At 42.6% G+C, this 26,561-nt stretch overlaps 1 protein-coding gene across 7 annotated transcripts in view; it reads right to left on the bottom strand.

Annotated features, from left to right (window-relative positions):
- The window catches only part of LOC137436347 (coiled-coil domain-containing protein 85C), a 189,302-nt gene extending 162,785 nt beyond the window's left edge, over positions 1-26,517 (bottom strand). For all 7 annotated transcript variants that reach the window (XM_068130042.2, XM_068130039.2, XM_068130045.2 and 4 more), the window contains exon 1: positions 25,585-26,517. In XM_068130042.2, coding sequence (XP_067986143.2) covers positions 25,585-26,386 — 802 coding nt within the window. In that variant the 5' untranslated portion in view covers positions 26,387-26,517. The remainder of the gene's footprint in view (positions 1-25,584) is intronic.
- Positions 26,518-26,561: the final 44 nt, after the last annotated feature.

Below are 26,561 nucleotides of genomic sequence, written 5' to 3'. Positions count from 1 at the left end.
CAACAACCTTTAATCAACTACACATTAATAAGCAAAGACCTGAATAGTAATTCACATAAATCCGTAACACTACAACTATTTAACACACGAACATCCTTGTATGTTCACAAGTATACTCTTACCCCGACAAACCGCCTAAAAACATAGAACCTATTACAGGTAGATTCCCTATCGCGACAGTCGGATACCTACCTGTACAGATCTACCTGGCCCTAGATATTCCTTTACCCCCCGACATAACAATACTATTCTATGAAAGATTTCTCTTTTTGCACAAGAGGTGTTCGGTATCTCCTGCACTGTTCCTTTTGAAACACCCTCTATATGACATATTCTACTACAAAGCAATGCAAGGTTGAACATCACTGGTAGAGCACATACATCCACCAGGCTGAATAGTTTACGTTTTGTATCGCACCGATAGGCCGCATCTGGATTTGGACCTGAACCAAAATATAATCGGCTTGTTATCGTCAACTAACCAACTCATCCACCTCGTGTTGTGATAACTCTTGTTTTGTCATAACCACTTTTTTTAAATACAGCAATACCCTGGCCTACGTCATTAATTGGTTCATAAGCCGTGACGTAACTCGGTTTTTGACGTAAACTGGGCATAATGCCTTAAAAATGCCTTAAAATTAAGGCAAACACCGTAAAACTAGAGTAAATAACTCGCGAAAGTATATAACTATCGCGAAACCTTAAAGAACACTAAAAACACATTTTAGTCATATTTTTTAATGAGTAATGAACACAATTAATGAATGAATTTGTAAAGAATAATAAATAAAATTAATAAAATTATGTGATTCACCTTAAACTTGGCGTCTCTTCTGAACACAAAAAACATTTTCGCCATATGTTTTAAAGAGTAATGAACACTATATGCGGGGCTTCTTTGGCGACTCATCAAAACTAGTAGAGGCCTTGCGTTTCTCGACATTAAGTAGGAACTGATCCAAAGTCCCTTGAATTGTGCGCTTCTTCTTCTCAGTTAAGATGGTCCGATACGGGAGAAAAAGGTCGCTGGTGCCATTCATCATTTTTGCGAAACGCTCGGCGTTTGGGTCTTGTGCCTCAAATATTGCAAGACACTTGGAGAGGTGATAAAAACCTTTCTGCATTTCGGCTATGGTGAATTTCCTTGGCTCTGGTTCTGGAAGCTCATCCTCTTCGCGGCACTCTTCCTTCAACGCCATTAAGTCCTCATTAGTTAAAGGCTGCTTGTCTGCCTCGATCAAACTGTCGAAATCCTCCTCCTCCAACTCCATCTCCAGGTCAGCGCTGAGGGAAACCAAGTTTTTAGACACAGCCTTGACTGGCGCATCAAACCCCGTGAAATCATTAACAAGGTGGGGGCACAAACGCTTCCACACCCCATTCATCGCCGACTGCGTAACCTCCAACCATGCAGCATTGATGTTAAGCACTGCCTGGTAGATGTTATAGTTTTTCCAAAACTGCCGGATGTTGATGCCTTCCTCCTCCGACGTTGCATCGACAGCCTGACGAAGAGTGTGGCGGAGATAGTAGCGCTTAAAAAGCGCTATCACACCCTGGTCCATAGGCTGGATGAGCGATGTGGTGTTGGGTGGCAGGTGCACCACCTTCACATTGGGGTCGAAATCACCGAGGTTAGTGGGATGGCCAGGTGCATTCTCCAAAATCAGCAGCAATTTACATTGAACTTTCTTCTCTCGACAATAGCTCTTGACAGCCGGGATGAAATGATTGATGAACCATTCTTCAAAAATTATGACGGTTACCCATGCCTTCATATTATTCATCCAAATGATGGGAAGAGATGCCTTCAGGACGTTCTTAAGTGCCCGGGGGTTCGCAACACATGATACACCAAGAGCGGCTTCAGCTAGAAGTCGCTGGTGCAATTACCCCCAAGCATTAGCGTTAGCCGCTCCTTCGCGACTTTGGAGCCTGGCATGGTCTTCTCCTCCTTCGAGATAAAGGATCTGTCGGGCATCCTCTTCCAAAAAAGGCCCGTTTCGTCAATGTTGAAGATCTGCTCGGGCAAGAATCCCTCGTCCTCAATGATCTTCTTCAATGTGGCAGGAAATTCCTCGGTGGCTACGGTGTCGGCAGCTGCAGCTTCGCCCTGAATCTTGACGTTGTGCAAGCTGAAGCGCCGTTTAAAGCGTGCAAACCATCCAGAGCTTGCAACGAAGGTTGTGTCCTTATCCTCCGGGTACTTCTTCAGAAGATCCTGGAACAAAGACTTCGCCTTCTCCTGTATCAGCAGCTGGCTCGTTGGTATGCGTTCATGGGTCTGGCGTTCGATCCACAACGAAAGGAGTCGCTCCATCTCGTCGAAAATCTGACCCCTCTTCACATTCATGACAAGTCTTCGCCTACGGCGCTTTTTCAGTGATGTATGCGAGAATACGTTCCCTATCATGAATGATGGTCGATACCGTCGACCGTGGCAGCCCGAAGGCATGCGCTATCACCGACACTTTTTCACCTTTTTCATACCTTTTAATCAGATTTAACTTATCTTCCATCGTAACCACATTACGCTTGGAAACACTAGCACTATCCTTCTTAGGACCCATGGCTAACACAGACACAGTAAAGGAATAATCACAAAAATAACAGCGAAAGGCAAAGCAAGCACGCGACCGCAGCACAGGACAAAATGCATATGGCGTCGCCTTTCTTATGAATGAGAACCAGCTGCTACGCGTACGTATACTGTAGGTACATTTTAAAAATATTTTTAATGTGCTTTTTATTGTATTTTAAATTGTTTTTTAGCTTCTTTTATTGTTAATTTTTATGTACTATTTTATTTATTTTAAATATTGTTACTGTCGCGGTTAAGATGTTATTTTTGACCGAGCGGTTGGTATGACCGCGACCTAACAGTTCCCCCGATTCTTCCCCAACTCACCCGATTCACCCCAAACTTTGGCCGTATCGCACCGCAGCTGCCCAATCTGGAAAACTCTAAAACGACCGAATGCAAAGAGGAAAAGGAATAAGACGAGAAGACGGACAGAAGAGTAATGGGATTTATTATTTACACATATAATCAAGAAGGAGCAGTCACGATTATGTACAGGGACACGAGACGCAGGTGACACAGTGAATTCCTTATACAAGCTTAATTACCTACCCAGGACAGAACAAACAAAGACGACTCACACGGGGAATTGCAGAGTTTTTTTTTTTTTTTTTTTTTTTTTTTTTTTTTTTTTTTTTTTTTGTATACAATATCGAGGCTCGTGAAAGAGCGAACATTAATCACACAGAAAGACAAACCGACACATAAAACATATAACATAGGGAGCGGTAGACAAGATGGGGAGAGAGGGGGAAGGACACAAACACAACATTTGAGAGCAGGGACCGAGAGACATGGAGACATCGAGAGATCTGAGAGAGGGCGAGGGCTTTGGGGGGGGGGCGTGGGAAGGGGGCAGTGGGAGAGGTATAAAACATATGGACACTGCCAGGACTTCCAGGAAAGAAGTTGGAATTTCAAACAAGGTGGATCTGGGGTGAATTAGCGGGGGTAGAAAAGATCAAGGTTTTGGATGGGGGAAGATAAGAGATGGTGGTGAACAGCTGTTTTAAAGACCTGGAGGGAGGAGTGGGATTGAAGGGAGTGAGGGAGTTTGTTCCAGAGGCGGGAGAAAAGAGGAATGAAAGAGTGAAGGTGAGCGGAGAGCCGAGATTTCGGCAGTTTAACCATCAGAGGGTTGCTGGCAGATCTTGTGCGACCTGTAGGAATATTTGGGGGACAGAGCACAGAGAGAGCTGGGGGTGCAAGGCCGGAGAGGAGTCGGTAGAAGACAGAAAGACCACCTACCTGCCTGCGGTGAGTGAGTGAAAGGCCCTCAGAGATAGCTTCATCGCGGGAGATTCCAATAATTCTGAAAGCTTTGGTTTCAACAGCGTGAAGCCGAGCTAGGTGTGAGGCAGGAGCACCGGCCCATAGGGGAGAACAGTATTCCATTGAGCTGCGGATGAAAGCCTTGTATGTGGTGAGTGCATTGGCTGGAAGGAGGTGTGTGGCTGGAGGGGGAGGACGGCACGGAGCTGGCTGGAGCTTGATCCCGCACGGGACGTCGGGCTGGACCTCGACGGCCGCTGATGCCACTGATCCTGTCGTGTGCGCGGGATCACGGGTCGGATCACGGGTCGGATCTCGGGTCGGATCACGGTCAGAGCCGACGCGCTGGTGGGGGGTCTGGCGTGACGGGTTCTCTCCTCTCTCTTTTGTTTGTCCAACCACTCTTTCTCCAACGCAACCACTCAACGCAACCACTGAACGCAACCACTGAACGCAACCACTGAACGCAATGGCTGACCACCCCTGACGACCAACTCAGCTCTTGTCATGGACCTCTCTACGCGCTCTTGCTCTGACGACCCAGCTCTTTCCGTTGTACTCGTCTCTCCTCTGTAAAAGCTCATCTGCCTTGGACCTCCTCTCGTCTCAACGGCTTGGGCTCCCTTTCGTCTGCCGGTAAAAGCTCATCTCTCGTGGACACGCCCTGCCTTGGGTTATATAGGCCCCGCCCCTCAACCTTTGTGAACCTCCCCGATCGCTCTTCCTCCGCCCTCTCTAGCCAAACCCCTGGCTCATGGTTGGTCGAGTGGGGCTGGCTCACTCCTCCCCTCTATGACGAGGTGGAGACACGCCTTTCTTCTCCGACCCTGCCTCGTGGTCAATGGCGGTAATTGGAGCGGAGGTAGTTTCTAATCGACGAAAAGGGGGAATGGAGGTTTTGGGAATGGGAATGAAGGGAATCTATCTCTTTCACTTGGTGCAATGGAGTACTTCTATTAATGGGAGACACAGCCTTACCCTAAAACACAGAATAAGATATAACTATTGAACAGGGGTATTCTATGATTGGCTGTGGTGTGGATGCTTTATGGACTAATTATGGGATGCCCTTTGATCTTTACACAGCTCTGGAGGCAGGAGGCGCAGAATAACCAATAATAATAATTCACACAATAAAAAAAATATACAGTCCTCATATCCGCAACAATATATTTTAAAGGAAAAATTAATTTTTTTCACGTCCTCCTATTGTGATGTAGGAGTGACGTAAAGTCGCACATAATGACGTTCGCTGAACTGAAATTTACTCTAGAAGAGTGGCGTAAAGTCAGATTTGACGTAGGTCGAAATGGCGTAAAACGGGGTATTGCTGTACCGACTTCTTTCCTGGAAGTCTTACCAATGTCCATGTGTTTTATACCTCTCCCACCCCCCCACCCCCCCCCACACCTCCCTTCCATGCCTGCTCCCCCCAAGCCCTCTCCCTCCCACAGATCTCCCGATGTCCCTGTTCTCTACTGTTGAAATTGTGTGCTTCCCTCTCTCTCCCCATCTTGTCTCCCACTCCCTTTATCATGTTTTATGTGTCAGTTTGTTTTTTGTGATTAATGTTATCTCTTACACGAGCCTCGATCTTGTATTTTTTTAAAAAAAAATCGTTCATAACTTTTTCAAATATCACTTTTGTATCACTTTTGGCCTCATCTCTCAATGGTGAAGAATTACTTTTAAAACATTTTTTAAATCTCGTATCTGGATCTGGATAATCACAAAAAAATGATTAATCCATCCTTGTCACACACACTACCTATCTGCCAAGTTTCGTCCAAATCAGAGGAAACTTGTGAAGTGTTGAAGAAACGGACTTGAACATGCAGAGACCTTCAAGGATACTCTCAGGGCAGCACAAAAGTGTTCGTGTCCGAATACTCTTTAACAAATGTAGTAAGTACTGCGGTTGCGCTAATACCCAATTTGTACCCGGCTGCTCCTGGACTCTGTGTCCTTCTCTCCTGACAAGGTGGAGAAGTTTCTGTCAAACCTCAACTCAGATTCTGCAACTGGACCAGACGGCATCAGCCCACGGATCCCAAAATCCTGCTCTGCCGCTCTATCTCACCCTCTCTCTGTTCTTTTCACCCTCTCTTTTGCTCAAGGTCATCTGCCAGCATCTTGGAAATCAGCAAGCATTACCGCTTTACGCAAAAACAGATCCTTGCAACGACAGACTAATCAGCCTGCTCCCAATTATCAGCAAAGTCATGCAATTCATCATTGCTTCGGATATCAAAACCTACCACTTCTCCAATGGCTTGATTGAAATGGCTTGAAAGCTTGATGGCTTGAAAGAAAAATGGCTTGAAAACAATCTCCAATGGCTTGATCTCTGATCATCAATTTGGATTCAGACCAAATCATTCTACTCTGGACATGCTGCTTCTGCTGTCTCAACAATGGATGGAGGTCCTCAATGTCACAGGATATCAGAGCTGTCTCTCTTGACATATGCGTGCCTTCGATATGGTATGGCACTCCGCTCTGCTCACCAAACTCTCCTCCTATGGTATCCATGGACGCCTCCATGCATGGCTTGTGGACTTCCTCACCGGTCGCAGTCAATGTGTGGCCCTGAATGGATTTCTCTCATCTCCCCTTCCTGTTCAGGCTGGAGTTCCCCAAGGAAGTGTGCTGGGCCCTGTGCTTTTTCTGGTCTTAATCAAAGATCTCTCTGACTCTCTGGAAAATCCTCTCTATCTCTTTGCTGATGACTCCACTCTCTGCCGCTCCATACCTCATCACTCAGATAGGCAGGCAGCAGTCTCCTCACTCTCTGCAGACATGGAAAAAAAAAATCACAGACTGGTCAAACAAGTGGAACATGTCTTTCAATCCTGACAAATCTCACACTCTCATTTTGTCTCTGTGAAAAGACCGTCTGGACAACCCTCCCATCTACTTTCTCAACAATCCTCTCCAAGAAGCTCTGTCACTCAAGCTTTTGGGTCTCACTATCTGCCATGATCTTTCTTGGGAAAACCACATTTCCAAGCTGGCCTTCAAAGCCAGTCGCCGACTGGGCATCGTCCGTCGTGCGAAGTCCTTCCTTGGCACACCTGACCTCCTCACCACATACAAGGCTTTCATCTGCAGCTTGATGGAGTACTCCTCTCCCCTCTGGGCCGGTGCTCCAAGCTCATACCTAGCTTGGCTGCATGCTGTTGAAACCAAAGCGTTCAGAATCATTGGTATCTCCCGCGATTAAGCTGACTCTGAGGGCCTTTCACTCACCCACCGCAGGCAGGTTGGTGGTCTTTGTGTCTTCTACCGACTCCTCTCTGGCTTAGCTCCCCCAGCTCTGTCTGTGCTCTGTCCCCCAAATATTCCTGCAAGATGCACAAGATCTGCAAGTAACCCTCTACTGGTGAAACTGCGAAAATGAAGACTCTTTGCTCACTTCCACTCCTTCATTACTCTTTTCTCCCGCCTTTGGAACAAACTCCCACACTCTCTTCAGTTCCATTCCTCCCTCCAAGTCTTTACAACAGCTGTTCACCACAATCTCTCATCTTCCCCCATCCAAAACCTTGATTATTTTCTACTCCCGTTAATTCACCCTATATCGACTTCTTTGAAATACCGACTTCTTTCCTGGAAATCTGAGTAGTGTTCATTTGTTTTATACCTGTTCCAACCCCCCCCCCCCCCCCCACTCTTCCCATGCCTCCTCCCCCAAGCCCTTCCCATGCCTCCTCCCCCAAGCCCTTCCCATGCCTCCTCCCCCAAGCCCTTCCCCTCCCACAGATCTCACAATGTCCCTGTTCTCTCCTGTTGTACTTGTCTGCTTCCCTCTCTCTGCCCAACTTGTCTCCCGCTCCCTTTATTACCTCTTTTTTGTGTCAGTTTATGGGGTTTTTTCATTAATGTTAGCTCTGACACGAGCCTCAATCTTGCATACAATTTTTTGTTTGGTTAAACAAATTAATTCACTGATTTAGAGGCCAAATTACCAAATAAATTAATTGTTAAACAAATAAATTGACAGTTTTAGAGGCTAAATTACCAAATAAATGAATTGTTAAACAAATTAATTCACTGTTTTCGAGCCTAAATTACCAAATAAATGAATTGGTAAACAAATAAATTCACTGTTTTAGAGGCAAAATTACGAAATAAATGAATTGTTAAACAAATGAATTCACTGTTTTAGAGGCTAAATTACCAAATAAATGAATTGTTAAACAAATTAATTTAGTGTTTGAGGCTAAATTACCAAAGAAATGAATTGTTAAACAAATGAATTCACTGTTTTAGAGGCTAAATTACCAAATAAATGAATTGTTAAAACAAATTAATTCACTGTTTTCGAGGCCTAAATTACCAAATAAATGAATTGGTAAACAAATAAATTCACAGTTTTAGAGGCAAAATTACGAAATAAATGAATTGTTAAACAAATGAATTCACTGTTTTCGAGCCTAAATGACCAAATAAATGAATTGTTAAACAAATTAATTCACTGTTTTCGAGGCTAAATTACCAAATTAATTAATTGGTAAACAAATAAATTCACTGTTTTAGAGGCAAAATTACGAAATAAATGAATTGTTAAACAAATGAATTCACTGTTTTAGAGGCTAAATTACCAAAGAAATTAATTGTTAAACAAATTAATTTAGTGTTTGAGGCTAAATTACCAAAGAAATGAATTGTTAAACAAATGAATTCACTGTTTTAGAGGCTAAATTACCAAATAAATGAATTGTTAAAACAAATTAATTCACTGTTTTCGAGCCTAAATTACCAAATAAATGAATTGGTAAACAAATAAATTCACAGTTTTAGAGGCTAAATTACCAAATTAATCAATTGTTAAACAAATAAATTCACAGTTTTAGAGGCTAAATTACCAAATTAATTCATTGGTAAACAAATACATTCACTGTTTTAGAGGCTAAATGACCAAATAAACGAATTGTTAAACAAATTAATTTAGTGTTTCCAAAGAAATGAATTGTTAAACAAATTAATTCACTGTTTTCGAGGCTAAATTACCAAATTAATTAATTACTAAAAACAAATTAATTCCCTGTTAGAGGCTAAATTACCAAATTAATTAATTGGTAAACAAATAAATTCACTGTTTTAGAGGCTAAATGACCAAATAAACGAATTGTTAAACAAATTAATTTAGTGTTTCCAAAGAAATGAATTGTTAAACAAATTAATTCACTGTTTTCGAGGCTAAATTACCAAATTAATTAATTGGTAAACAAATAAATTCACTGTTTTAGAGGCAAAATTACGAAATAAATGAATTGTTAAACAAATGAATTCACTGTTTTCGAGGCTAAATTACCAAATAAATTAATTGTTAAACAAATTAATTTAGTGTTTGAGGCTAAATTACCAAAGAAATGAATTGTTAAACAAATGAATTCACTGTTTTAGAGGCTAAATTACCAAATAAATGAATTGTTAAAACAAATTAATTCACTGTTTTCGAGCCTAAATTACCAAATAAATGAATTGGTAAACAAATAAATTCACAGTTTTAGAGGCTAAATTACCAAATTAATCAATTGTTAAACAAATAAATTCACAGTTTTAGAGGCTAAATTACCAAATTAATTCATTGGTAAACAAATACATTCACTGTTTTAGAGGCTAAATGACCAAATAAACGAATTGTTAAACAAATTAATTTAGTGTTTCCAAAGAAATGAATTGTTAAACAAATTAATTCACTGTTTTCGAGGCTAAATTACCAAATTAATTAATTGGTAAAAACAAATTAATTCCCTGTTAGAGGCTAAATTACCAAATTAATTAATTGGTAAACAAATAAATTCACTGTTTTAGAGGCAAAATTATGAAATAAATTAATTGTTAAACAAATTAATTCACTGTTTTAGAGGCTAAATTACCAAATAAATGAATTGTTAAACAAATTAATTCACTGTTTTAGAGGCAAAACTACGAAATAAATTAATTGTTAAACAAATTAATTCACTGTTTTAGAGGCTAAATTACCAAATAAATGAATTGTTAAACAAATTAATTTAGTGTTTGAGGCTAAATTACCAAAGAAATGAATTGTTAAACAAATAAATTCACTGTTTTAGAGGCTAAATTACCAAATTAATTAATTAGTAAACAAATATATTCACTGTTTTAGAGGCTAAATTACCAAATTAATCAATAATTTAAACAAATTAATTCACTGTTTCAGAGGCTAAGTTACAAAATTCCCTCAATTGATCCACCACGCGGTAACCCGGGTTGCCCGGTGATTTTTAATCATTTTACATAATTAATTAATCTATTTTAGGGGGAGTGTAACCAGGGTTCGTGTGATAGGAAAATCCTTTGTGCCTCCGGCGCCCGGCAATACCGCAGTGCAGCTCATAGAGATTGCATTGGGAGGGAGAGGTGTACAATAATTGATCGATTAATTGCATAATTAAAATAAAATAAAAGATTATCATTGAATATTTTCTGAATCAATTGGCTAATGGCATAACTAAACCACTAGTGCTTCATCCAAAGATGTATCTTTTAGAAATTTAATTCAATAAGTCATTAATAAAAAAATTAAATAATTAATTGATTAATCGATAAATAATTAATCGATGAAATGATAAATCAATAAATCAAAAATATCCTTTATAGTCACATTACTTGGTCAATGTCATGTCCAAATATTAGCTTCCTAGCTCAAAAGGTGCCTGAGATATTGCCCAGATGAGGAAAAAAAGAAAAAAAAGATTAATAATGAAAATAAATAAACAATAATCATAGAAAAATTAAATAGTTAATCAATTGGCCAATAGAATACACAAACCACCACCATTTCATCCGAATCTGTAACTTTAAAAATAATAATTAATTTAGTCATTCATTGAATAATTAAATAATTAATCGATTAATTAATTAATCAATAAATCAAAAATACCCTTCACAGCCAAATCACTTGGTCATTGTCATGTCCAAATATCAGCTCCCAAGCTCAAAAGGTGCCTGAGATATTGCCCAGATGAGAAATAAAATAAAGAAATAATTAATAATGAAAATAAATAAATAATAATCAGAAAAAATGAAATAATTAATCAATTCGCGAATAGAACACGTGAGCCACCACCATTTCATCAGATGCTGTAACTTAAAAAAAAAAAATATATAGTCATTAATCGAAAAATTAAATAATTAATCTATTCATTGATTAATTGATTAATAAATAAATCAAAAATATATTTTACAGCCAAATCACTTTTCCATTGGCATGTCCAAATATCATCTTCCTAACTCAAAAGGTGCCTGAGATCATGGCCAGAAGAGAAAGGAAATAAATAAGTACTTAATTAATCGCTAATAATTAAATAACTCAATTAATTGATTAATCAAAAAACAAAAAATATAGTTTTTGAAAAAGTACTTGATCACTATTGTGCCGAAATTTCAGCTTCCTAGCTCAAAGGATGGCTGAGATATCACCAGGACAACCAAGAAAACTTCCCTGAAAACTTCCCTTTTGGTTATGACTAACTTCCATGAAAATGTCTGCTGCTCTTCTTCTGCTCCAATAGGCTCATCTGATCATGTGCTTGTAAAAGTGGACATCTCTCTGACCATTCTCAGAGAGCCTCCTCAGCGTCGACGAGTCTGGCATTTCACTCAGGCCAACTGGCACGGTCTTCAAGCAGCCATCAATCATCTGGACTGGTCTCCCATCTCTACTGCCTCTGACATCAACTCATCCTGGGAATTATTCCAAAGTAAATTGCTCTCTCTCTCTCATGCACAGATTTATCCCATCTCGTCTTCAGTTGTCATATCCTTCCTCCCGTCCATGGTACACGGAATCTTGTGGTGAGGCTGTTGCCCTGAAACAACTTGCTTTCGTCTCCTGGAAAGCAAATCCAACAGAAGGAAATCTTATTTCCTTTCACAAAGCCCGAAACAAGTGTGTGTCCTCCCTCAGGAGAGCCAGGAAACAATATCTCACCGTTCTCAAGACCGAACTCTCTTATCAGTCTCCCTCTTCCAAATCCTGGTGGCGTCTGGTCAAATCTGTTTCTGGTGTTTGTTCCCCCTCCATCCCCTCCCTCACCTCAAACGGCTTAACGGCTGACTCCGCACGTGAAAAAGCTGAATGCCTCAACTCTGTGTTTGCCTCTAAATCTTGTGTCCCAAACCCATCCCTCTCTGTACCCACCGTACCCAGTCGTACCCAGCTGCTCCTGGACTCTGTCCTTTCCTCGTGACAAGGTGGAAAAGTTTCTGTCAACCCTCGACTCTGATTCTGCAACTGGTCCTGACGGCATCAGCCCACGGGTCCTAAAATCATGTTCTTCCGCTCTTTCACTCCCTCTTTGTTCTCTTCACCCTCTCTTTTGCTCAAGGTCATCTGCCATCTGCTTGGAAATCAGCCAACATCACCGCTTTGCACAAAAATGTGCAAAAACAGATCCTACCAACTACAGACCAATCAGCCTTCTCCCAATTATCAGCAAAATCATGGAATCCATCATTGCTTCAGATATGAAATCTTTCCTCTTCTCCAATGGCTTGATCTCTGATCATCAATTTGGTTTCAGACCTGGTCACTCTACTCTGGACATGCTGCTTCTGCTTTCTCAACAATGGATGGAGGTCCTCAACGCCAAACAGGAAATTAGAGCTGTCTCCCTTGACATTTCACGTGCCTTCGATACGGTCTGACACCCTGCTCTGCTCACCAAACTCTCCTCCTTTGGTATCCATGGAAATCTCCACGCATGGCTGGCGGACTTCCTCTCTGGTCGTAATCAACGTGTGGCCCTGAATGGGTTTCTCTCATCTCCTCTTCCTGTTCAGGCTGGAGTTCCCCAAGGTAGTGTTCTGGGCCCTGTGCTTTTTCTGGTCTTCATCAATGATCTCTCTGACTCTCTTGAAAATCCTCTCTATCTCTTTGCTGACGACTCTACTCTCTGTCGCTCCATTCCTCATCCCTCAGATCGGCAGTCTGCAGCCTCCTCACTCTCTGCAGACCTGGACAAAATCACAGACTTGGCAAACAAATGGAACATGTCTTTCAATCCTGATAAATCTCACACTCTTACGATGTCTCTCCGAAAAGACCGACTGGAAAACCCTCCCATCCACTTTCTGAATAATCCTCTCCAAGAAGTTCTGTCACTCAAGCTTTTGGGTCTCACTATCTGCCATGATCTTTCCTGGGAAAACCACATTTCAAATCTGGCCCCCAAAGCCAGTCGCCGACTGGGCATCCTCCGTCGTGCGAAGTCCTTCCTTGGCACACCTGAGCTCCTCACCACATACAAGGCTTTCATCCGCAGCTCTATGGAATACTGCTCTCCCCTCTGGTCTGGTGCTCCTGCCTCACACCTAGCTCATCTTCACGCTGTTGAAACCAAAGCGTTCAGAATCATTGGAATCTCCCATGATGAAGCTAACTCCAAGGGCCTTTCACTCACTCACCGCAGGCAGGTTGGTGGTCTTTCCGTCTTCTACCGACTCCTCTCTGGCCTTGCCCCCCCAGCTCTCTCTGGGCTCTGTCCCCCAAATATTCCTACAGGTCGCACAAGATCTGCCTGCAACCCTCTTATGGTTAAACTGCCAAAATCAAGACTTTCTGCTCACCTTCACTCCTTCATTCCTCTTTTCTCCCGCCTCTGGAACAAACTCCCTCACTCTCTTCAATCCCACTCCACCCTCCAGGTCTTTAAAACAGCTGTTCACCACCATCTCTTATCCTCCCCCATCCAAAACCTTGATCTTTTCTACCCCCGCTAATTTCGGTCCCTTTGTGTTTTATACCTGTCTCTCCCCCCCCCCCCCCCCTTCCCACGCCTCCTGCCCCCAAGCCCTCTCCCTCCCACACTTCTCCCTGCTCTCAAATGTTGTGGTTGTGTGCTTCCCCTTCTCTCCCCATCTTGTCTTCCGCTCCCTCTTTTTGTATATTTTGTTTGTCTGGTTGATTTGTTTGTGAAATAAATGTTAGCTCTTTCACGAGCCTCGATTCAGTATACAAAAACAAAAACAAACAAAAAAACAAAAACAAACAAGAAAACAAATAATTAAGTCATTAATCAAATAATTAAATAATTAATCAATGAAATGATTAATCAATAAATCAAAAATATCCTTTTTAGACATCACTTGGTCACTGTCATGTCCAAATATTAGCTTCCTATCTCAAAAGGTGCCTGAGATATTGCCCAGATGAGAAATAAAATAAATAAATAAATAATAATGAAAATAAATAAATAATAATCATAAAAAAATGAAATAGTCAATCAATTGGCTAATAGAATACATAAACCACCACCATTTCATCCGAAGCTATAACTTTTTTTAAAAACAAGCGTTACGCCTCGGTCCCCCGTCGTTGAAGTGATGAGTTGACAAAGTGTAAGACGCAAGGCGGCCATCTTGGATTTTGACGTGGCGACCCAATTTTCAATAGCATTCTCCCTTATGCGTCGATACACCCACACACCAGATTAGAAGTTAGTAGTTCGTTTATTTTTCAAGATATTTCGCTCACAAGGTTCAGACATATATATCGTGGCGGCCGTCTTGGATTTTGACGTGGCGACCCAATTTTTAATAGCCTTCTTCCTTATGCCTGGATACACCCACACACCAGATTAGAAGTTGGTACTTCGCTTATTTTTCAAGATATTCCGCTCACAACGTTCAGACATACATGGCGGCGGCCATCTTGGATTTTGACGTGGCGACCCAATTTTCAATAGCGTTCTTCCTTATGCCTAGATACACCCACACACCAGATTAGAAGTTGGTACTTCGCTTATTTTTCAAGATATTCCACTCACAAGTTTCAGGCAAACATGGCGTCAGACATACATGGCGGCGGCCATCTTGGATTTTGACGTGGGTTGCACCCACACACCAAATTAGAATTCGGTCCTTCGCTTATGAAGGATTCGGTCCTTAAATACCGAAGAATTCGGTCCTTAAATAAATAAATATGCACACACGCACGCACGCACGCACGTTCGCACGCACGCACGGGAAAACCATAGTCCCCCTTTCGCTCCGCGGTGCGACGGGGCACAATAATTAATTAAGTCATTCATCGAATAATTAAATAATTAATAGATTAATTAAGTAATCAATAAATCAAAAATACCCTTTACAGCCACATCACTTGGTCACCGTCATGTCCAAATATTAGATTATTATCTCAAAAGGTGCCTGTGATATTGCCCAGATGAGAAAGAAAATAAATAAATAATTAATAATGAAAATAAATAAATAATAATCATAAAAAAATGAAATAATTAATCAATTCGCTAATATAACACAAACCACCACCATTTCATCAGAATCTGTAACTTAAAAAAAATAAAAAAATTTAGTCATTAATCGAATAATAAAATAATTAATCCATTCATTGATTAATTGATTAATCAATAAATAAAAAATAGCCTTTGCAGCCAAATTGCTTTGTCATTGGCATGTCCAAATATCAGCTTCCTAACTCAAAAGGTGCCCGAGATAATGGCCAGAGGAGAAAGGAAATGTTTCAGTACTTAATTAATCGCTAATAATTAAATAACTCCTCAATTAATTGATTAATCAAAAAACAAAAAAATACCGTTTTTGAGAAAGGACTTGCTCACTATTGTGCCGAAATTTCAGCTTCCTAGCTCAAAGGATGGCTGAGATATCGCCCAGACAAACAAACAAGAAAACAAGAAAGAAAACAGGAAAACAACCAGAGTGAAAACTGAGTACTCCCTTTCAGCGTGCGTCACTGCCGAGCCCCCTTTGGTGCCCGGCAATGACGATTTGCAATGCCTGGAGATGGCACAGGAAAGGTGCGGTGTACAACAAGTAAAGATACATTCAAAGTACACCACCCCCATGCCAAATAATTAAATATCCCACAGCGTGGCATTGCCAGGGTGCCTCGGGCGCCCGGCAATACCGCAGTGCAGCTTATAGAGAGTGCATTGGGAGGGAGAGGTGTACACTAATTGATTGATTAATTGCATAATTAAAATCAATAAAAGAATATCATAAAATATTTTCTTAATCAATTGGCTAATAGCATAACTAAACCACTCGTGCTTCATCCGAAGATGTATCTTTTAGAAATTTCATTAAATAAGTCATTAATAAAAAATAATTAATTAATTGATAAATCAATAAATAATTAATCGATTAAATGATTAATCAATAAATCAAAAATAGCCTTTGCAGCCAAATCACCTGGTCATTGGCATGTCCAAATATCAGCTTCCAAACTCAAAAGGTGCCTGAGATAATGCTCAGAAGAGAAAGGAAATTTGATTAATTAAATAAGTACTTAATTAATCGCTAATAATTAAATAACTCGTCAATTAATTCTACCCTCTACCTATTTGAGAAATAAGGCAGGTCTACCCTCTCCTTCAGCAACATTTACTGTTATCAAATCCTCATTGTGAGAAAGTTTCCTATTTATGAGCAAACTCAACGTCACCTTCACAAATTCCCATTTTTAATCCAGCTCCACTGGATTTCCAGTATAGAAAGAATTTAGGGTTTACCTAGTCTCCGCTATCAGTTTTATTTCCTTTTTGCATGTGAAAAGTGTCCACGGTCATTATACCTAGTGTGACCCTCAGTGCGGCAACAAGAGCAAGCCAGCGGGGAACGGAGAGGGAACAATGAAGAATCTCCTTGTTTTGTGCTGCAAATTAACTTTACTGAGCGTGAATAGCAACGTTCATAACCACGTGGCCTTGACTTCACTCGAAGGCCGAATGTGTGGCATTAGCAGGCAGTTCATGCAAAGCTGGACCAATGATATCGATGGAAGCTTTAGCGAGGATTTCCATCAATATATCAGAGTTAAATTCCATGTGCAGTGTCTAAATTTGTGAGCACATATAGCGAGCACGACAGAGCCACGATCACGATACTCTCATGGGAATTGTGAGGACATTAAGTGACAATGGATAGAAAGACATTCTAGTTTGTAGAATAATTTTCACAAATCAACAAGCAACACCATATATTGCATTTGATCCCCCTCCTTCAGTGTTTAACATGGTATATTAGAGTCTTGGTCTTTTAGAAGATTATTAAGTTAGAACGACATTTGGTGGAGTGAGTACTTCCTCCGGCTGAACAATTTACATTTTGTATCCCACTGACTGGTAGGATCTGCATCCGCACCTGAACCAAAATCGAATGTTCTTGCCTCCCACCCAAATCATCCAGTTTGAATCAAGTTTCGTCCGAATCTGTCCACAACCTCTCGAGATATCCTGCCCACAGACAGACAGACAAACAGGGATGAAATCGTAACCTCCTTCCACCTTCGGTGGCGGAGGTAATTAAAATAATAGGAAAATGAAATAAATTAAGATCATGGCTTACTGACTTCCTCGACTCTCGGAGCCAACGTGAAGCTCTCAACAGAATCCTTTCATCTCCTCTCCCTGTCAAGGCCGGAGTGCCGCAAGGCAGTGTTCTGGGCCCAGTCCTATTCCTGATCGTCATCAATGATCTCTCTGACTCTCTGGGAAATCCCCTTTATCTTCTTGCTGATGACTCCACCCTCTGCCGTGACATCCTTCATCCTTCAGATCGGCAGACAGCAGCATCTTCCCTCTCTTCAGATCTTGAAAAAAATCACAAACTGCTCAAACAACTGGAACATGTCTTTCAATCCTGACAAATCTCACACTCTCACTTTGTCTCTCCATAAACACCATCTGAACAACCCTCCCATATACTTTCTCAACCATCCTCTCCCAAGAAGTTCCGTCACTCAAGATTTTGGGTCTCACTATCTGCCATGGTCTTTCCTGGGAAAACCACATTTCCAATCTGGCCTCCAAAGCCAGTTGCCGACTGGGCATCGTCCGTCGTGCGAGGTCCTTCCTTGGCACACCTGAGCTCCTCACCACATACAAGGCTTTCATCCGCAGCTCAATGGAGTACTGCTCTCCCCTCTGGGCCGGTGCTCCTGCCTCACACCTAGCTCGGCTTCACGCTGTTGAAACTAAAGCTTTCAGAATCTTTGGAATCTCCCGCGATGAAGCCGATTCTGAGGGTCTTTCACTCGCTCACCGCAGGCAGGTAGGTGGTCTTTGTCTTCTTCCGACTCCTCTCCAGACTAGCTCCCCCAGCTATGTTTGAGTTTTTCTCCCAAATATTCCTGCAGGACGCACAAGATCTGCCAGCAACCCCCTTCTGGTTAATCTGCCAAAATCAAGACTGTCTATTCTGCCCTACTTTGACAAAAGGAAGCAACTGTCCTTTTTGTCGAAATTGAGTTATCACTTGTTCTCGGGTATTTGAGGTATTTTGAGGTATGCTCTACACGTTCGTACACAAAATGAAGTGACACGACCCTCCATTTCTGAGATATCATTTCTGATATTTGGCATTTCTGCCAAAGAGAGCAGAAAGAAAAACACATTTTCCTCATTCACAAGAAAACTCCTTTCAGGCAGTTGCTTCCTTTTGTCAAAGTAGGGCAGTATTCACCTTCACTCTTTCATTCCTCTTTTCTCCCGCCTCTGGAACAAACTCCCACACTCTCTTCAATCCCTCTCCTCCCTCCAGGTATTTAAAACAGCTGTTCACCACCATCTCTTGTCTTCCCCCATTCAAAACCTTGATCTTTTCTACCCCCGTTAATAGACCCCAGATTCACCTCTTTCAAAATCCGTTTTCTTTTCTGAAAGTTCTTGTGGTGTGCATCTTGTTTTTCCTGTGTACCCCGCCCCAGCCCTCTCTCTTCCACAGATCTCCCGATGTGTTTGTTTATGTTTTTGATGTGTTTTGTGTGTTAGCTCTTCCACAAGCCTCGACTTTGTATACAAAAATATATAAATAAATTTGTACCAACTTTTATTTGGATCCCTGGAGCCATTCTTAAGTTTTTGCACGAATGAAAGAATTTTTACCCAACATGACCTCAAGATCTCAGTACATCACGATACATACTTAGTACCAAGTTTGATTTAAATCCCTTCAGCTGTTCTAAAGTTATCATATTTTTACCTGATATGACCTCTGGCCTTTGACCTCTTGACCCCAAAATCGAATTAGTTCATCTTTACATTATTATACATACCTGTCCCAAGTTTGACATACCTGTCCCAAATCCTCATCTGCCCTGCTCTTTCCCTGGACTCAAACTATCCCAGAAAAGTTAAAATCCCTCATGATCAATACTCTTCCCTTATGTCGTGCCCTTCTCAATGATTCACATATCCATACAAACATCATACACGAATCGCTATCCACACAGACGCCTCTCCATCACTTCCCTCATCAATGCCATGCCTTTCTCTCCATACAATACTGTCTTTCGCCCAGACTGACATACTTCCTCCCTTTTATTTTTCTTATCAGACTTACAAACCCACATAGTTTTGACTTCCTCGCCTCCAGTTAGCTTGCTCACTAAACCACATGTCTCACTTACAGCAATGGTGGTATTTATACCCATCGCCATCTTCCCATCCATGCTTCCAGCTTTTCCATGCTTCCATTCAAACTCCTGGCATTAGTGTACCACACCGACCATAGTTCAACCTTTCCCTGCATTAACCATCGCTTGCTGCCCAAACCCTCCAAACACATCCTCATTTTCCAGTCTAAGAAAGTCCCAATTTCTTTCTCGAGAACCACCACAAATCTTGCCACCCTTGCCACCTGACATTCACCCACTATGAGCATGCAAGGATCCCCACATGTTCACAAACTCAAACACCTCCCCAGAGCACCTCTCCAAGCACCGCTTCACATCCATTGCTCTGTTATAGAAATCCGCACTGACTCCCATCCTTGGCAGAATTGTTGAAACAAATCACCCCACACCTCAAATCATGAAAATGCTCCCCCAAAAAGTATACCCCCTCTTTAAAGGTTCAGAGCAGGTCAGTCGACCCACCCCACACCATTCAGAGCAGATCTGGCCCACAACCAGACAGAACGTCATGCAACATTCCATCAATACCCACCACACCACCTAAAACAACACTAAAATCTAGTTTTCACAGCTTTGTGACAAAATGGCAAATTCAAATATTAAACACCCCTCATCCGTCATCCCCAACAAAAAAACTACCTTCCCGGTCCCCCTACCCCAGCTGTCCAATCCCCCTCCCCATACAACTTCCACAATGACACACATACACACACATACTCACACATGCACCACTGCCCCCATCATCCCCACCAACATCGTCGTGCACACTCGCAGCACTCCCTTCACTTCTTGCACCCGCAGCACACATCATACCAACCGCAACGACCGCAACCACAACACCATCATCACGGTCTGAACCCCAACCAACCCCAAAACATAGCACACCCAAGCACACAGCCAACCACCCCACATTCACCCACACTCTCAACAGCACTCATCAAATTCAGACTGCTACCCTCCCCCCTCTGCCCTTGCAATTCCAGTCCCAAAGTCAGTTCTGCCTTCATCCGCACCCTCAATTCGGGTAATGCCAACCATGCCACCCATGCCACCCATGCCCCGACCAAGCCGTGCACTATAAACTATCATCGACCCACCTAACACAATCGACTTTCTTCTTCCGAATCCCGACCCTCTGGGAAATCTTGTAAAGATGTTAACCCTTTCCTCATGGTGTCCCTCATAGTTCTGAAACGAGCGACAAACAAACATTCCAAACAGGAAAGAGCCCCACAGTCTCCACCAACCTTGACATGGATCATAATCATGGTATCCATGTCCATATCCACATGACCGATGATCTGTATCATGTGTATCCATGTCAGACATATGTGAACACAGGCATTAAAAAAACATACATTGCCATTTTAACCGTATCCGTATATTTGTGAACACCTTATAGAGGAAGGAGGTAAGTCGTAATTTGCTTCAATTACCAGCCATTTGTGCTTTATATGAAGGTAACAATGGCAGAGAAAGCATTCCGCATGGAAAAAGGCATTTCCTTGAAATTCGTTAACTATCGATGGATTATGCTGGGAAGAACAAATTAAACAAACATGCGAACAATGTCCATAGAGTTTGTGAACAAATCAATCTTTCCAGAAAGTAAGTGCAGGATTTCTCATGAACAACAAAAGATAGAAAGTTTGTATTACAACTTGAACACAAATCTGAGATGGATTACAATGTACAAAGGAAATGTTCCTGAAATCTGAGCCGAATTGAAAACAAAAATACCCCACACAATGGTTACCAAATGGGACAAATTGAAAACAAAAATACCCGACACAATGGTTACCAAATGGCCCAAATTGAAAACAAGAATACCCGACAATGGTTACAAAATGGGTCAAGTTGAAAACAAAAATACCCCACACAATGGTTACCAAATGGGACAAATTGAAAACAAAAATACCCGACAATGGTTACCAAATGGCCCAAATTGAAAACAAGAATACCCGACAATGGTTACAAAATGGGTCAAGTTGAAAACAAAAATACCCCACACAATGGTTACCAAATGGGACAAATTGAAAACAAAAATACCCGACACAATGGTTACCAAATGGCCCAAATTGAAAACAAGAATACCCGACAATGGTTACAAAATGGGTCAAGTTGAAAACAAAAATACCCGACACAATGGTTACCAAATGGGACAAATTGAAAACAAAAATACCCGACACAATGGTTACCAAATGGCCCAAATTGAAAACAAGAATACCGACAACAATGATTACCAAATGGGCCGAACTGAAAACAAAAATACCAAAAAACATTGGTTACCAAATGGTCGAATTGAAAACAAAAATATCCAAAACATTGGTTACCAAATGGGTCAAATTGAAAACAAAAATACCCGACACAATGGTTACCAAATGGCCCAAATTGAAAACAAGAATACTGACAACAATGATTACCAAATGGGCCGAACTGAAAACAAAAATACCCGACACAATGGTTACCAAATGGCCCAAATTGAAAACAAGAATACTGACAACAATGATTACCAAATGGGCCGAACTGAAAACAAAAATACCCGACACAATGGTTACCAAATGGCCCAAATTGAAAACAAGACTACCCGACAATGGTTACAAAATGGGTCAAGTTGAAAACAAAAATACCCGACACAATGGTTACCAAATGGCCCAAATTGAAAACAAGAATACCCGACAATGGTTACAAAATGTCCCAAATTGAAAACAAAAATACCCCACACAATGGTTACAAAATGGGACAAATTGAAAACAAAAATACCCGACAATGGTTACCAAATGGCCCAAATTGAAAAAAAACAACCCGACAATGGTTACCATATGGGCCGAATTGAAAACAAAAATACCCCACACAATGGTTACCAAATGGCCCAAATTGAAAACAAAAATACCCGACAATGGTTACCATATGGGCCGAATTGAAAACAAAAATACCCGACACAATGGTTACAAAATGGGTCAAATTGAAAACAAAAATACCCGACACAATGGTTACCAAATGGGTCAAATTGAAAACAAAAATACCCCACACAATGGTTACCAAATGGCCCAAATTGAAAACAAGAATACCCGACAATGGTTACCATATGGGCCGAATTGAAAACAAAAATACCCCACACAATGGTTACCAAATGGGTCAAATTGAAAACAAAAATACCCGACAATGGTTACCATATGGGCCGAATTGAAAACAAAAATACCCGACACAATGGTTACAAAATGGGTCAAATTGAAAACAAAAATACCCGACACAATGGTTACCAAATGGGTCAAATTGAAAACAAAAATACCCGACAATGGTTACCAAAAGGGCCGAATTGAAAACAAAAATACCCGACAATGGTTACCAAGCGAGCCAAATTGAAAACAAAAATACTGACAACAATGATTACCAAATGGGCCGAACTGAAAACAAAAATACCAAAAAACATTGGTTACCAAATGGTCGAATTGAAAACAAAAATATCCAAAACATTGGTTACCAAATGGGTCAAATTGAAAACAAAAATACCTGACAATGGTTACCAAACAGGCCGAATTGAAAACAAAAATACCCGACAATGGTTACCAAACGGGCCGAATTGAAAACAAAAATACCCGACACAATGGTTACAAAATGGGTCAAATTGTAAACAAAAATACCCAACACATTGGTTACCAAATGGGTGAAATTGAAAACAAAAATAACCGACAATGGTTACCAAACGGGCCGAATTGAAAACAAAAATACCCAACAATGGTTACCAAATGGGTCGAATTGAAAACAAAAATACCCGACACAATGGTTACCAAATGGGTCAAGTTGAAAACAAAAATACCAGACACAATGGTTAACAAATAGCCAGCACACGCATTCTTCGAATGTATCCAATCATTCCAATGTTGATCAAGGGAAAGAACATCAAGGCTTTTATCCATCTTACCTCCTCCTGGTGTTTCATCTTTCCCTCTACTACCCTCCTTTTCCACTCCTCTCTCCTCTTTCCTCTTTCCCTTTTATCCATCTTACCTCCTCCTGGTGTTTCACCTTTCTCTCTACTACCCTCCTTTTCCTCTCTGCTCTCCTCTTCCCTTCCCTTTTATCCATGTTACCTCCTCCTGATGTTTCATCTTTCTCTCCACTGACCTCCTTTTCCCCTCCTCTCTCCTCTTTCCCTTTTATCCATCTTACCTCCTCCTGGTGTTTCGTCTTTCTCTCCACTGCCCTCCTTTTCATTTCCTCTCTCTTCTCTTTCCCGTCATCAGTGAGTGGACCCAAGGGGTCCATGCACGTCACAACCCTTAAACATCTCCACCAGTGAACGGACCCTCATTGCTAATGGGTCGATGCACGTCACAACCCTTAAACACAGCCATCAGTGAGCGGACCCTCATTGCTAAGGGGTCCATGCACGTCACATACCTTAAACACCGTCATCAGTAAGCAGACTCTGATTTCTAAGGGGTCGATGCACGCAACAACCCTTAAACACCGTCATAAGTGAGCGGACCCTCATTTCTAAGGAGTCGATGCACGTCACATACCTTAAACATCATAATCAGTGAGCGGACCCTCATTGCTAAGACGTCGATGCACGTCACATACCTTAAACACCGTTATCAGTGAGTGGATCCTCATTTCTAAGACGTCGATGCACGTCACATACCTTAAACACCGTCATCAGTGAGCAGACCCTCATTGCAAAGATGTTGATGCACGTCACAACCCTTAAACATAATCAGTGAGCAGACCAACATTTCTAAGGAGTCAATGCACGTCACAACCCTTAAACACCGTCATCAGTGAGCGGACCCTCATTGCTAAGGGGTCGATGCATGACACAACCCTTAAACATCGTTATCAGTGAGCGGATCCTCATTGCGAAGGGGTCCATGCACGTCACAACCCTGAAACATCTTCATCAGTGAGCGGACCCTCATTGCTAAGGTAAGGGGTCTATCCACGTCACAACCCTTAAACATCGTTATCAGTGCGTGGACCCTCATTGATAAGGGGTCCATGCACGTCACAACCCTGAAACATCTTCATCAGTGAGCGGACCTTCATTGCTAAGGTAAGGGGTCTATCCACGTCACAACCCTTAAACATCGTTATCAGTGCGTGGACCCTCATTGCTAAGGGGTCCATGCACGTCACAACCCTTAAACCCCGTTATCAGTGCGTGGACCCTCATTGCTAAGGGGTCCATGCATGTCACAACCCTAAAACATCTTCATCAGTAAACGGACCCTCATTGCTCAGGAGTCGATGCACGTCACAACCCTTAAACATCGTCATCAGTGAGCGGACCCTCATTGCTAAGGGGTCCATGCACGTCACAACCCTAAAACACCGTTATCAGTGCGCGGACCCTCATTGCTAAGAGTAAGGGGTCCATGCACGTCACAACCCTTAAACAACGTTATCAGTGCGTGGACCCTCATTGCTGAGAGGTCGATGCACGTCACAACCCTTAAACACCGTTATCAGTGCGTGGACCCTCATTGCTGAGAGGTCGATGCACGTCACAACCCTTAAACACCGTTATCAGTGCACGGACCCTCATTGCTAAGAGTAAGGGGTCCATGCACGTCACAACCCTTAAACAACGTTATCAGTGCGTGGACCCTCATTGCTGAGAGGTCGATGCACGTCACAACCTTTAAACACCGTTATCAATGAGCGGACCCTCATTGCTAAGGGGTCCATGCACGTCACAACCCTTAAACATCTTCATCAGTGAGTGGACCCTCATTTCTAAGGGGTCCATGCACGTCACAACCCTTAAACACCGTTATCAGTGAGTGGATCTCATTGCTAAGGGGTCCATGCACGTCACAACCCTTAAACACCGTTATCAGTGAGTGGATCTCATTGCTAAGGTGTCCATGCACGTCACAACCCTTAAACACCGTTATCAGTGAGTGGATCTCATTGCTAAGGGGTCCATGCACGTCACCACCCTTAAACATCGTTATCAGTGCGCGGATCCTAATTTCTCAGGGGTCCATGCACGTCACCACCCTTAAACACCTTCATCAGTGAGTGGACCCTCATTGCTAAGGGGTCGATGCACGTCACAACACTTAAACACCGTTATCAGTGAGTGGATCTCATTGCTAAGGTGTCCATGCACGTCACAACCCTTAAACACCGTTATCAGTGAGTGGATCTCATTGCTAAGGGGTCCATGCACGTCACCACCCTTAAACACCTTCATCAGTGAGTGGACCCTCATTGCTAAGGGGTCGATGCACGTCACAACACTTAAACACCGTTATCAATGCGCGGATCCTCATTTCTCAGGTGTCCCTGCTCGTACCTGCAAGCTGGCCGTTCGTGCAAGGTGCGGCCATCACGGTGCTCGGTGCTTTCCCGCGACCGGACGATGCTCGGTGCTCCGGACTCGCCGTCCCTGCGCTCCCAGACGACGAGGATCCGGATCCCGAGCTCGATCCGTCTCCTCCATCTCTCGCTCCCCCGGGTCCGGACACGTTGCTCAGACTCGTCTGGCTTCCGATTGAGCTGCGGCTTCCGGCGTCGGTTCGTTCCTCGTCGAGCATCAAGCAAATGTCCTTGAGGTCTCCGTTGTCCCTGAGCAGGTCGTCCTGCTTGATTTCCAGGTCGCGGAGCTTGCGCTGGTACACAGAGACCTCCTTGCGCAAAACGGCCGCCGAGTAGCGCCCGAAGCGCTGCCATTCCCAGGCGAGCTTCTTGGATTTCTGTCTGTCGTCGTCCAGGAAGCAGCACAGGTCTCGCAGCTCGTGTCCGTCGTCCTGCAGCCGCTGGTTCACCTCCTTCAGGCCCCGGATCTCGTGCAGGTGAGTCTGCAGGCGCCGGTTCACCTCCTTCATCAGGCTCCCGTGGTCGATCATGACGCTGATCTTCTCTGCGTCCAAACGTCGAAGTCTTCGCACCAGCTCCTCTTTACTCCACGTGAGCAGCTCCTCGTCGGACATCTTGGACAAGCTCTCCTTGGACGAGCTCTCCTCGGCGCTCTTCGCCATCCTTGGGACGGGACGGATCGCGAAGGGACCGTCAGTGATGTCTTCCTCTTTTCCCCTCAACCCCGAGGATGCCTCGTCCCCCCGCCCTGTCCCCCATTCCCCCACCTTCTCCCCCATTCACCCACCTTCTCCCCCGTGTTCCCGCTATTCTCCGTTAACCATTTCCTCTCTGCGGACGCACCGGTCCATTCATTCCCTTCTCTCCCTTCTTTACTTCCTTCCTTCCTTCCTTATTTCCTTCCTCGCACAAAATGGGAACTCCCACTTCTCTTTGCTTGTAAATAATAAAAAC

This window comes from Myxine glutinosa, chromosome 11 (genome assembly GCF_964187855.1).
Source record: "Myxine glutinosa chromosome 11, kmMyxGlut1.1, whole genome shotgun sequence".
In the NCBI taxonomy this organism is placed as follows: Eukaryota; Metazoa; Chordata; class Myxini; order Myxiniformes; family Myxinidae; genus Myxine; species Myxine glutinosa.
The sequence above is the reverse complement of the archived record's forward strand: the minus strand, read 5'-3'. Positions and strand labels throughout refer to the sequence as shown.